A 14,113-nucleotide genomic window follows, 5' to 3' on the forward strand; every position below is an offset into this window, starting at 1 on the left:
AGAACAAGAGAAACTGATACTTTGCCCTTCAACATACAAAACTCCAAGTATTTATTCTCCATAAAGAATATGTCCTGGAGTTATGATAATTTCTGTCTCCTCTAATCTTTTTATTCATTGCTAGTGTTGTGCAGGGGCATGACATGTTAGTGAGTGATGCCAGCAGTACAGGAATAATGAGATAAAATACAAGGTAGACACAGGAGCTCTCCATATGTTCCTGCAGTCTAATTTAAACCCCTGCCCTCACAGCTCAGAGGGACCTGCTGCTCCAGCTCCTGGCACTGCTGGCTGAATCAGCATTTTGCCCTGATTATGGAACATGTTGTGGAATCTGTTTCACTAGCAGGTCTTCTGAGAAGGAAATCAAATCACTCACTGCAACATATTAAAGATGTGCCTAGGTTCAGCAACAGACACCTGCATTCAAATTTAGAAAGGGCGGATATTTAAGAGAGAATTGAAAAACCCATGAAATTAATAAAAGTAATTTCTCACCCATCCCAAATGACACTTTCTGAAATGTCAACCAAATTGCTATTTCTCCCCTGAAGTTGTAATAAAACTCTACAGATGTTCCATTAAACAAACCTTTTCCTAAGATTATGCATTTTGTTTGAAGAAAAAAATTACAGAGGGCATGACAAAAATGAATGATATCACAACTGGACCCCACATATCTCAAACTGGGCACCTCAATTAGTGTCTACCTTTGAAAATTGAGGCCATGTGAGAAGCAAGTGAGATGCCAGAGGCAGAATGGGAATATGAGCCCTTCTGACACTGCAGTCCTGGCAGAATCCATTAAACTATTCTTCCCACTGAGTCAGCAACCATCACTCCATTACACTATTGCAAGTCTTCATCGGTTTCTAGCAATATCATTCCGATTTATCATTCTCAAAGTAGGCAAAGTGTTTTAATCAAACATCACCTGAATCTTGCTTAAGACTCTTCTTCCAAAACAGAGTTCTGGACTGCAGGACATTCCCACTACACACAATGTACCTCCAGAAATGGCTTGTCAGGAGAGAAAACTCACCGGCTGCCCTCTGAGTCCTCGAGGGCCCTGTGGTCCTATGGGACCAGTATCACCCTAAAATGAAGAGAAGTGTTCTGGTGAGTGAGAAAGATCTGATATGGAGGCAAGCAAATAAGCATTTAACAATGTTCCTACTAAATTACACTGTTCACATATTAGGGGGAAACAGCATTTAAGAAGTCTCACTACTCCCTCTCAGTTATGTATGAGGAAGACCAGCCTTTTGAATTTTAAACATCTATCACTAAATGCAGTCTGATTTAGGCAGAAGCCATTATTATCTTAAAGCTGGATTTCTCAGAGACAGAGATTCTCTAGTATTTCTCAAGAACTGACTACTTTGTTCTCTGTTGAGGGAGGCTTAAGACCTGCTTCTATCTTCTCTGCGGGGTTCCCTTAGGTCTCTCTTCCATTTTACTTTGTAGGGAACCTTTTACAGCACAACATTTTTCCAGTGATACACGGGGGTGCAAATGAGAAACCACTTCCCCAAGTCCCATGGCAATGGCACATCAGCCGCTTGGTACATCACTCCGCAGCTGCTGCAGGATCCCACGTCAGCTGCGCTCTCCCAGGACTTCGTTATGTGACTGCATTTGACACTAACAATGTCAGAGGATCTGTTTGTACCATCTCTCTTTCCTCTGAACAGCAGCGTCTTATTCCATAGGTATTTCATAGATTTCAGTGGAGCTATGCACGTAGTAGGGTACAGCTTTTGCAGAGGAACCGTGATAGAACTTGGCCCAGTGGGACCTGCAGAATGAAGCACGGCTCGGAGAGGGGTGGCAGAAAGCAGGTCCACAGCTATGCAGCGCAGCCTGGGATTTAAACAGTGCAGCTTTTTCTGCCTTTCCAAAGATATAGCTGACATTTAAGTGTCGGCAGCTGAGCACTGACAAAGGCTTTCAAATTCTTTGTTACCCTAATGATCTTTGCACAAACCATTCCCTGTGCACCGCTGCAGCAATCCACCCTTTATTGCAGTTTCTGCAGCTGTTTTAGGTCAGGGTCACTGTGAATTAAAATCTTCATTTGCCAGGGAGAAGGAGATTAGTTTCTGCTCAAAACGGTACACTTACATCCTTCCCTGGTGGCCCCTCACGACCAGCAGGACCTGTCGCACCTGGCTCCCCCTGCAGTTCAGCAAAAAGGAAAGAGATACCAGCTCAAGGTCAAAGACGGACCAGTAACACCACTACAAGTGCTATGGAGTTTCTGCAGTATTGGACTGAGCTCAGTGAAAACGTTTTAAAGCCAACAAGAGCCTCGTACATCATACATGACATGCAGCTTATAAAAACAACTCAGAAGCATCTTCTGTAAGTGATGCACAAGGCAGTTCACTGCTTTCCAGCAGAATATTTGCTACTGCTAGTGCAGTCACTGAAAGCCACCAACCTATTCATGATACAGAAACTACCGTAATGAGGAAGAGACGAGGAACTCCAGTACTGGATTTTTCAGGTAAGCTCCTACACGGAGAGCATGTTATTTCCCTGTAAAAAGCCAGAACTAGACAGAAGGACGTTCAGTTTTGTATTCCACTTTCTATACCCAGGAGCTTTTTGTACTGCATTGCTCAGAACTGAGAGGAGACCAACTTTTCATGCAGGACTTGAGTTTTGGGTTTTATGATCCAGAGGTAACTAAGTCAAAGGGCTAGAGACATTTTTGTTCTCATTTCTGTAAGTTTTGTCCCTCAACTTAATTTGCACTTCTTAGGCATTTTTGGAGGAGAGCTGATACTTGTCCAACAAGTGCAGTAGGCTTCCTCCCCTTCTACATCAGCATTTGTACCAGAGGGATGTGGTATGGAAGCATCCTTGAAGCTTTCTCACAAAGGGCTATCTCAAAGGGAGCATCAGAGGACTCAGCTCTACCAGCTGCCTCACCTTACCTGGAAGCAGAACTTCAGCAGAGGAAATGGAGAGAGCTGTTGTGATTTTATGCCATAGTTGTGATGCATGGGGTTGCGGTTGAAAACAATCGTATTAAACACAGACCTGTCATCATTTTTACCTATTGCCTCAGAAAGGTCAACTTCAATTCACACATTCTTTCTCCAAATGATCGTCATGTATGCGGTACATGTTACTTACCCGGGGACCTGGGGGACCTGTATCTCCTCTCTGCCCTTTGAAACCCTACAAAAGAGAGTAAATTCAATAATTATCCATTACCCTGATTCATGAAACACTAAGAAAACTCTAGCTTGAATGTATACTTAATAAACTTCCCAATTTTACCTAAGTTTACTGAGGACTGGTCAGCACAGAGCTGCCATGTGCCAGGGAGTCATTAGGAAGGGCCACATCACAGGAAGAGCTTTCCATAGCTCCTTAGGTTGCAAGACCAAGACTGCAGTGTGTATATTCCTGGTGTGACCAGTCAATAGATTATTTAACCCTAAATTTCATTGTCCCCATCCTTTCAGAGGACATGTAACAGCACAAGGGCTACAGCTGTGAACATGCCTTCTAGTAGAAGGTGTGTCAGGAGGTTATGTGCTTTAACTTCTAAGAGACCTACTCTTCTCCAAGTGTGAAGGATTTGGAAATGCTTGTGTTCGATTTTTGTTGTTTATTTATTTATTTAGTCACAATGCCATGACTATTCTCAGCTCTTTGGTTATATGTCTGCATCAGTAAGGGACCTCATCTGCTCAACAAAAGCTTCCCAGCTACAGTACAGAAGAGTGACAGGGTTGAACCCTTCAGAGAAGCACCTACCGGTAAGCCTCTGGCACCCTCCTGGCCTGGGAGCCCTGGTTCTCCAGGCTTTCCCTATGGGAAACAACCATGTTCATGTTAGTGAGAGTCTCAGGTCCATCTCTCTGTGTTGAAAAATCTTCTCACTCTTCTCCCTTAGGTATAACAGCACTGAGATCTGTGATTGCCCAGGGTTTCTCAAACAACATTAGAGTCTGAGCATGCAAGGAGGACAGTAGTGACAGACATTCCCATACATACCCCTACCTGGACTGTCATGAGCACAGCCTTTGAGGTTAAAAGGCAGCTTACACCTTTGGACTGGTGCACCTTTACAGTGTTCTAATGTCGGAGGGGTAATACCCATAACTGCGCCAATACCTAGTCAGCACATACAAAATCATCATCTGCTCATAGAAACGAGGTGTTTTGATGCAAGCACACAACTGTGCGGCTGCTGTGACAAGCGCTGCTCCACATACCGGTTGTCTTAATGACCAGGGACTTGGCTCTCCACAGCACCACTAAATCCCATTTCACGAGTCACGGAGAGAGGCTGGCAATGCCAGATAGTGGAAACACATTCTTCATATAACAAACACAGTTGCAAGGAATAACAGTCACTGTCCAATTTATTAACATTTCCTTTTGGCTGAAAACTTCATGGCTCAGCTTTTTTCCCTCAACAAACGCAAGTACAGACTAAGTAGAGAAAATCAAATATAAAACCTGTAATCCTGAACAACAGAACTGTCAGAGCAATCCAGAAAAGGCTCCTTTAAAGACACCTCCTGTAAACTTTTTATGCCCCATGATCTTATACCTAAAAAAATGAATCACTAGATTTAATGTTACAAGACAACCTTCTTTCTCTGCAATATTTACGGTAGCTGTAAAAGTGGAATCGCTAAGTTTTAGTGTATTTATGGTAGCTGTAAAAGAACCCAGTTTCTTTTCAAGATTGTTAGCGTGTGACTCTTATAAATTGCTCAAGACAATATAATCCTTCTGCTGTTAAAAAAAAGACATGCAAACAGGCTCCCTGCCCCCTCTAAGGAGTATGTAGATAGGCAGCTCCAAAAACAATAACTGGATGCAGGCTCTGATTGCCCGAGCGAAACAGTTTTAAATTACATTACCGGTTCCCCAAGAGATCCTGGCTTGCCGTCTTTGCCGTCATTGCCAGCAATGCCCTGTAAATGAAATGCAAAACGGAGTATAAGGAAGGAATTGATAGGAAAGACTGATGTGGTTTTTGTCAGTGTGAGTTTCACAGTGACAGCTCTGCTTCACTGTGGCATACTTAAGTTTGCCTAACCCTCCAAAAACTACCTTATTTCTGCAGCTCAGCCATAAACCTCTCCTTGCCACACCTCTATAACAGCATAAACTGTTTCCCTTTCTAATATGGCAAGTCTAAGGGGTTTCCTCCTTTTCAGCAAGGTGACCATTCCAACAATCTTAAAACAGGATTCTAAAAACAGCTGTTATAAATCATTATAAAGACATTATCTTCATTCAGCTAGGCCTCTTTCACGAGAAATAGCTATGGCTCTATCCCTATGACAGATTAAAAAAACACAAAATGTACTAATACATTTTCCAGAAGAGAAAAGTCTATGCCCAAGATGCACTTGAACTTGAGTCAGTGCAAAGGAATTATTTTGACTGGATTCGGATAAAGACAGTATTCCAGTCTATGAATTCTTGTGCCCTTACACTGGAGCTATTAGTTGATTTTTGTGCTCTGCGTAAGAGTATTTCTTCCAATGAGGAGGCAGATAAGGAACAGACCTGATTCACATTGGTAATTAAGACTTAGCTTAATACAAATACAGCATTCACACTGTCCTGGACCAAGGACATAGCAACGACAAGACAGATAAGATTACAGATCATGCACAGCTTTCAAAGCACCTCAAAAATGTCACCTGTTTGTTTTACACACCTATGTGTTTATGAACAGTTTAATGTATTGAATGAGAAGGAGTTGAATTGCACTCACTGGAAGTCCAGGCAGCCCTGGTGGGCCCTGTGGACCTGGAGGGCCATCTTTACCCTGGGAAGAAAGCAGAAGCACTGTGGGTCAGACAAGCTCCTCAGATGGTTCAATCAGATGCAGATTTCTCAAATGTAGAGTTTGACAAGGGACAACTGTGAGAAGCTGATCTTGTAGCCCATGTCACACAGTGCACATGGTTTCCTTGAATTCCTTCTAGTTTAAACTGGAGGGCTTTCTCTTCACATAAAACATCTAGTATTAGTTTTAAGTTGTTACAGATGGAGAAACCACTGAAATCACCAGTAACTTTTATTTAAGTTTAATTTTGTTTAGTATTTAGTCCTTAAGTTCCTGCATAAGGTGTCCAGCCAGGAAGTAGATCAGTATTTTATACCTATCACATGAGTAGTTATAAGAAGTGCCTTGCTGACAGTCCCAAGAAATCCCCTTACTCTACAGGACTAGACAATAGCATCCCAGGTCTTTCACAGTGTCTCAACCTTGATCACGCATTTGAAAGAGAATTTCAGTCACCCTGTCCATGTAGTCTCTAGCCTCTGCTGAGAGCACTCACTGATTTCATAACAGCCATCAGAAGGACCATCACTATTCACTGGTGATGAAGTTCAGGTTGAAATGGATCTGCAAAGGGCACCTTGCTCATTAGGAAACCCTGCTCTAGAAATTAATCACAGAATTACACAGTCTTAAACTGTTCCAGCTCAACAGGATTACTCAGGGAAGGTTCATTTTTTTCCTTTTCAACCTGAATCAATCAGATTACCTGTCTCTCCCAGGGTTTTCTGATGCATTGTCATAAAGCAGCATCTGAACACCCTTCAAAGGAAACAGCAGTAGCAAAATTCTTCGTGGACTTCTTGTAGGTTACATCTGTACTAGTATTTTCAGTGGTGCCCGAGAATGGTCTCAGGCCCTGGCATCTGCCCTCAGCACAGGAAAGACATGGACCTGTTGGAGCGGGTCCAGTGAAAGGCCACAAAAATGATCAGAAGGCTGGAACACCTCTTCTACGAAAAAGGCTGAGACAGTTGGGATTGTTCAGCCTGGAGATGAGAAGGCTCCAGGGAGACCTCATTGCAGCCTTTCAATACTTAAAGGGGGCTTATAAGAAAGATGAGGACAAACTTTTCAGCAGGGCCTGTTGCAATAGGACAAGGGGTAATGGTTTTCAACTAAAAGAGGGTGGACTTAGACTAGATTTAAGGAAGAAATTTTTTACAACGAGGGTGGTGAGACACTGGCACAGGTTGCCCAGAGAAGCTGTAGCTGCCCCTTCCCTGGCAGTGTTCCAGGCCAGGTTGGATGGGGCTTTGAGCAACCTGGTCTAGTGGAAGGTGTCCCTGATCACTGCATTGGGGTTGGACTAGATGACCTTTAAAGGTCTCTTCCAATCCAAACTGTTCTACGATTCTATGATCTGAGCAGTCTGTCCTGTGACACCCTTCAAAAAGTTGCTGGTTTCACTTTGACGATCCCCACGCACAGTTCAGGTGTTAGCCTGAATCATGAAGCATCCTATCAGATTTAGTCATCCTATTCTAGAGGCTAAGAGATGTTAATAGCAAGGACAGACAGACAAGAGGTACAAAAACCTACTTAGAGGTCCCATGGACTAGATTATGCTCTGGCTAATTTGGAGTTTAATTTGATGAGTAAACAAAACTGCAGGAACAGTGTAATCTGTGGTTATTTGTGGGGGTCCTACTTGGAGGTGCAGAGTTGATTCAGGCTGAATAGTTTTGGGAGCTTTCAAAGGACACTACACGGGTTCCAGCCCAGCTTTACTTCACAGAGCTAAATATAGGTGAAGCTGGTGGGGAAACGCACAGCTTAGTGCTTACTATGTCTCCTGGGTTTCCTGCTGGTCCTATTGGTCCTGGTGCCCCATCTGGTCCCTAAACAAAATAAAGCAGAAGCAACATGAGTGATGAATGCATTTTGTACATTTGTCAACACGCTCCCTACCACAGCTGGCAACACTGAAATTTTCTTCAGTCACTCAGTTCAGCATTCATTCCATCATTTCTTCATTCATCGCAGAAAAGCAGTGCCAACCTCTGCACTCAATCAGTCTCCAAAGCCAGAAATAGTCAGACATTTGAGTTTGGTCCTGGCCCTTCCTTCTGAAAATAAGGGACAATTAGGAAAAAGCCAATCCTGTGACAAAAATAACTCTGAAGAACAGAAATTATGGGAGCAGTTTGAAGCACACTCTGTGGCAGGCAAACTCCTGGAGCCATGAGTCAGTGCAAACAGAGGAAAATGTCAGCAAAAGTTGAAAAAAAGTATCTAGAGGAACATCACATTTTGCTCTGCTTTCACAGGATCAGTTTTACTTTGCACATTTCCTTTGACTGTGAGTCTATTCAGAGGGTCTCAAGGGACAATAGGGACAATTTTGAGTTATAATCTTACTGGAATAACCCTATGGCTGTGGCAGTAAGAGGTTAATACAAGTGACCCACAAAGCAGGTCCATGTGTTGTCCCAGTGGCAAAGCATTCAGCATCCTTTAGGCACTGCTACCAACTGAAAACAGAATTTTAATCTAATCATCATTTCTGGTACCTCCTGTCATTTAGTCAGTAAATTCAGCTTTGAAGAGGTTGTGCTGATCCCCAGAGCAGATGAAGGCTGCACACCCTCAGCATGGCAGAGCCAAACTGCACTGTAAGCAGCAATATGAGTATTGATGTCTGTGGGCAAAGAAAGGCGGTTTGGAAAGAAAAGTCCTTCACTCAGGAAAAGTCCCAACTCTTGGAGGGTGTAAGCAGCGATATCTCAAGCAGGAGAGCCAAGTTATTTCAGCCCTGCTTCTGCACCGTCACCCCTTTTTAAATAAGAAGAAGCGTAATTGTATTCACGCATCAGCAGAGCTAGGAATGAGAACTGTGAGAGACACTCATAAGATGCCTTTTAATTCAAAAGTAACACAGGATATGAAAATTGGAGAAAATCCAGTCTCATACCACTGTGTAAAACTGAGAATTAAAACATTCTTAGATCTGCTGGTTCTAGACTGACAACTTATTCCACATATAAGAAAACACCTATACACATACTACTAAGTAGTCTCTGAGGAAGTTTTCATGATCATTGCCTTGCATAAAGAGAGCAGCTGAAGCCTAGTATGAATTTACAGAGTGAGTTGAAGCAATAAGTGAAAAGTGGCTGATGTATTAAATAGCAATTATCATGAGTGGGGAACTCTATGACACTCAGGGGACCATTAGGAACCCACTGGAAAATACAAATGCAATGCACAGACAGGTGGGAATGGCCCTTTCTTCCGTATGGAGCTGGTAACAACCTTTATTAGTAAGGAAAATACAGAATCATCTTCTTTGCAACAGAGGAACTTACAGGTGGACCAGGGTTTCCAGGAGCTCCTGAGAAGCCAGGCATTCCAGGGTGGCCCTGCAGAATGAAAAGAAAGACTTTCTTCATGCATTATACAGATCTCTAGTTGTATAAAAGTTAACTGGTGATTGACCATTGTGAGGTAACATCAAAATGCGACAATACACAGAGAGCTGGTTATGAGAAAATAAGGATCCATGGCTTTTTAAAGCAAAACCTTGTTTTTCAAAGCATGCATTTCAGAAATAAACATAGTTAGATTTAAGGTGTACTTTTTCTAATATGTACTTCAGTCTATGCTAACGGCAGATGAGAACAGATATTGTGGAATTGCATGAGGCAGGAGATCAGGCAGGAAACCAAAGCTGTTTAAAATATCCTACAAGTCTCATTGAAGAGATGCTGATTTGCACCTTAAACTAATGACTCAGCCCTTGGCAAAATTAACTATGAAAGTTTGCTCTAATTTAGACCATTCTCCTCTTGCCTGTGGCACCTCAGTCCCTCCTAAAAGATGTCATCCTCACATTCATCCTCTAGGACAAACACTGGCTTTTCTGACCCAAAGACATCTGACCTCCTGGATCTCATCTAGGCATTATCTGGGGAAATGACTCAAGGTTGGGTAATGTAGAGAATTGAATGCATCCAATCTAGAGGTGAGGAAACAGATCATACGGGAAGGTTTTTACTGGAGATGGGGATGGAAGCCTGTGGAGGACTGCTACAGTTCCACTCTTCAACATAGCCCATTTGAGGTTTATCAGTGATGAAGAGCTCCCATCTTCCTCTGAGAAGAATATTCCTATACCGATGTCATAGGAGTTATTGATGAAGGAACAATCACAGTGACGGCACTGTTGGAAAGCATACTCTGTTTTTACCTGTTCACCTTTTTCTCCTGCATCCCCAGTCATACCACGGTCTCCTTTAGCACCCTGATAATGAAAGAAAAAGCCATTGAAAGTCACTTAGATTCAGTATTGTATCAGCTTTTTTGACCTATTTCATAAAGCACTTGGACATTTGAGCATAAAACTCATAAATTATGACTGAGTCCTGCTTGCCCTCCTCTTAAAATCTTCCCTAGACTTTCACTACCAATGTTGGAACCAGAAATATATGTGAAGAATGGCCTTTGAGCAGACCCAGCATAGCCCTTTTTTTATGTTGCAGTCTCACAGACCTGAAGAGGACTTACACATCCTTAGAAAGCAGACAGGTTGTTAGGAACTTCACTAAATCAGATCTTGGTAAGGAATCATCCAGCCTAACAAAGGCGTATGAGCTAGTAATCTCCTCTCCTTTCAGCAGTAATAAAAATGGCATTTCTAAGGTGCAGTCAGAAAATTCATACCCAGAAAGTGCCCCTCTTTCTCTCTCTCTTTCTGTCATAGTGACAACAGAACAGAGGCAGCTCACTGAAATATAGATGTCTGTATTATCAATGCTTAAAGTAAGACGAGTCTCACACACTGAAAAACACCAAGATGATGGCGAACAAATTATGAACAATGTACAGAACACTAATGAACTGGTGCACATGGAAATACTCCGGTTTACTATATGAGAGCTAGGAGACAAGTGGGGGAGGGAGGGCTGCTATTTATTAATTAAAAGAGGCTTAATTCATATTGCCAGAAGGCAAGAAGCTGCTCATGAGTAAAGATCTGCAGTTCTACTGCTCTATTTGAGAATGGGACCTAATACTAGTTTGGACGGTGTTGGAAAGGACAATATACTGCATCTTCAAAAGTGCAGACCTCTTTGCGTCTTTCACTGTGAGGATCATCCTAATATATTTAGAAAGGAGCCACAAAGACTGTCTTTGTGTTTGCACCTTCTTAGAGGTCTTACAATGTTTTCTTTTAACATTTGCAAACTCTATGAATCTGCCTTTTTACTGAATACAAGTTAGACTATTTATCAATTACTTGATTTTATTTTATGCACATGTACATTTTAAAATTGGTCCTGTTACTTCACCTAAACATTCAATCTTGCTGCCCAAATCTCTGCTTTCTCATAGCATATAAGAAAGCAGCAGATGTGGTATCTCAGACTGCTTGGCATTTCTGCCAGTTAGCATCATTATGGTTTACTAATTCTTTTGCAAATTTTATCCTGTAACATACTTTCATTTTGATCAACCTTATATTTACTTTTGAGACTCTACTGCTCTCCCCACCACACTTTTAATTGCAAGATATAAAATTAATTCATGAATGTCTATTAGCTTGTCCTACACTCTAATGTACAAATACAAAGATGTTAAAATAGCAGAAGCTCTTTTAGACAGCAAGTCAGTAATGCAGGGAAGTCTGGAGGAAACTGTGGTCCATCATGAAAACACTTTATCTCTCCCTCCATTGATTTATTTTGATGTATTTCACATTAGGCCGTTGTAAAGGTTTTGATTGTGACCAGGCACTGGCATTGTGAGCAGACTGATGACAGATCTCTTCATGGGAAGTGTTTGAAATGTGACATTATTGAAATCCTTCAGACATCATTGGAAGTTTTATGCTAGCCTATGTCCCTAGACCGTTAGGCAGAAGCTGAAGCAAGATAGCTGAAAGAAGATAGCTGAAACAAGGAACTCTTCCCATAGCGTGTTTCAGGAAATTTTCAGAGCCTGAAGATAAAACCACCACGGCAGATAGCGTATATGGAACCCAGCAGCCCATTGCATCACCCTTAATTTAAGTGATTCAAGCATATAGGATTCAAAGAGGACAGGAACAGGCAGGGTGGCTACTGATGAGGCTTCAATTTCTTCCTCACTTGATTTGGATTAAAACTTACCCTCAAGTCCTTATCTGTCATCAAAACACCAATATAATGAAATTCAACATCAAGGATCAGGCTCTTCACTTCTGTGTGTGTGTGTGTGTTTGTGTGTGTCTGTGTGTGAACAAAGGGATGGTGGAAGACACTGTTTAAGTGAAACAGTGTTCATGTGGGGAGCTGTGCAGTTCTGTGCACGTGTGGCACTCCAGTGATTTGCTTGTACAGGGCCCACTCAAAAGGTCAGTCCTACCTCTTTACACAGAGGTGGATGCCACCAAGAAGTACACTTCAGCCAGTGTACTAACAAGTCACAAATAAGTTTTCATTAGAAAACTGAAGAAAACCAACCAACCTTTGGGCCATCCAGCCCAGGTGGGCCTGCAGGACCTCTGGGACCAGCATTCCCCTGCAATGCAGAAGAAGTAGAGGTAAACACTAGTTTACTCCATTGACTCCACAGACATCTAAAAAAGATTCAGAAGGTTGTTGATGAAAAAAGATAAAATCAACCATCTAAAAATGTTATAAAACAAAGTTACACCACATCCAAAGCGTGGTCACTTCCACAGCTCTCTTACCATTTTCCCATCCTGGCCATCTCTACCTGGTGGTCCTCGGAGACCTTTATCACCTTTGAAACCTGGGATGCCTGGCAGTCCTGGTGGGCCTGGAGGGCATTCACTGCACACATCCTAGGAGAGAACATGGAGAAATAAATGAGCAATAGACTGAAGGCACTTAGCAGACCCTACAGACACCCATTATGAATGCAGCAGTGTGGTGCAGGTATAATACGTAGGCCTTTGCAGTTTGACCACACTGGGCAGGATCAGGGTTACTTTGCCTTACAGAACTGAAAGGAGGGTAGTGTGGAGCAGAGTGAGGGTCAACAGCCGAGCTCATACATGCTCCCATGCAGTATGATCATCCAGGATCAAGAAACCAAGGAAAAGCCCTTCCTAGTGGGGAGGTCAGAGAGCTGCAAAGCAAGACTATCAACAACAACTTTGTTTTGAAGCTACAAGACTACTAGAAAACTGGGTCTGCACCAGTCTGAAAGATCTGGGTTACTGCTCAGAGGGGAAATTGCTAGGGAAAATCCAGGTGCAGCACAATGTCAGAAAAGATATTCTACAAGGGAAACTGTATTCAGCAGCTAGCATGGACAAGAACTCATCCGATGGAGTTACTGAAGATCAAATGAAAGTCATGGTGTGCTGGCGAAATTCTGTCATGGAGAACTACTACCTCCTTCCTTCCAAAACTCTTTGAAGCATCATCTCAGTAGTCTTTACATTTCTACTATTCTCAGCAAATTAAACACCATGGGTATGACATTTCCATTTCAAAGGCAGACTTCCTTCAGCAAAAGAGGAGTGAATCCTGCCTATAAGAGACAGCACAGCACAACACACAGATCATCAGGCCGACAGTTAGGAGACCTTGCTCCAACACCCAACTCTGTCAATGACCCATTGAAAAATTGTGGGGTAAACTGTCTTTCTAAATCTCAGTCTCTACATATGTATTTATCTACTTATAAGTCCTTGAGAGACACCCAGAACAACAGAGCTCTAATTTCATCTGGGATTTCAAGGTGCTACTTTATATAGATCTGTACTAAGCACGCAGTGAAAAAATACCAAGCAGAAAGAACATGCAAGGCATACGAGTGTGTTTAACCATAGCATAATCAAAGGAAGAAAACAAAGGAACATCAAAATGGCATCCTGTACCCAAGAATCAGTCTCTTGCTATAGTCCTGATCAGAAATCCCAAACAATATAATAAGGTGAAATCTCCAGAAAAATTCTTGCCTCCATAAGAAGACAGCTCTTCAATGAAGGCATTTCACAGTAGCAATCTTAAAAGGGTCCTTTTGTTAATGGGGTTGGTAAAAAAAGGTGATTTTTTAGGTTTTTTTGATCAATAAGAAAGGATTTCTTGCCGTGTCCCAAGACTGCTTAAAAAACTCCCAACTCAGCCCATGTAAATCTGTAAAGATTTTGAAGTCAACACCTATCAAATACTGACTTATTTCACAGACAACTTTCTACATGGAGAGTAAAAACAGACAGATAGATCGTCACTTTCGAAACGTGGGTGCATCTGGGGTTAATTACCTGCATCCTTTTAGATGCACTATTCAAACCGACTTTGCACCTGCAGTTCAAAACTAGTTGAATGT

General features: G+C 42.2%; 1 protein-coding gene across 1 annotated transcript in view; it reads right to left on the minus strand.

The window, feature by feature from the left end:
* COL22A1 (collagen type XXII alpha 1 chain) overlaps positions 1-14,113 on the minus strand; it is a 223,894-nt gene that overhangs the window by 14,541 nt on the left and 195,240 nt on the right. Inside the window, exons 46-56 of the mRNA XM_068396530.1 lie at positions 12,504-12,617; positions 12,278-12,331; positions 10,020-10,073; positions 9,139-9,192; positions 7,618-7,671; positions 5,759-5,812; positions 4,893-4,946; positions 3,775-3,828; positions 3,145-3,189; positions 2,125-2,178; positions 1,043-1,096 (exon numbers count right to left, since the gene is read on the minus strand). Of these exons, the coding sequence (XP_068252631.1) occupies positions 1,043-1,096; positions 2,125-2,178; positions 3,145-3,189; positions 3,775-3,828; positions 4,893-4,946; positions 5,759-5,812; positions 7,618-7,671; positions 9,139-9,192; positions 10,020-10,073; positions 12,278-12,331; positions 12,504-12,617 (645 nt within the window). The remainder of the gene's footprint in view (positions 1-1,042; positions 1,097-2,124; positions 2,179-3,144; positions 3,190-3,774; positions 3,829-4,892; positions 4,947-5,758; positions 5,813-7,617; positions 7,672-9,138; positions 9,193-10,019; positions 10,074-12,277; positions 12,332-12,503; positions 12,618-14,113) is intronic.

The sequence above is a fragment of the Nyctibius grandis genome, chromosome 3, assembly GCF_013368605.1.
Source record: "Nyctibius grandis isolate bNycGra1 chromosome 3, bNycGra1.pri, whole genome shotgun sequence".
Classification (NCBI taxonomy): Eukaryota; Metazoa; Chordata; class Aves; order Nyctibiiformes; family Nyctibiidae; genus Nyctibius; species Nyctibius grandis.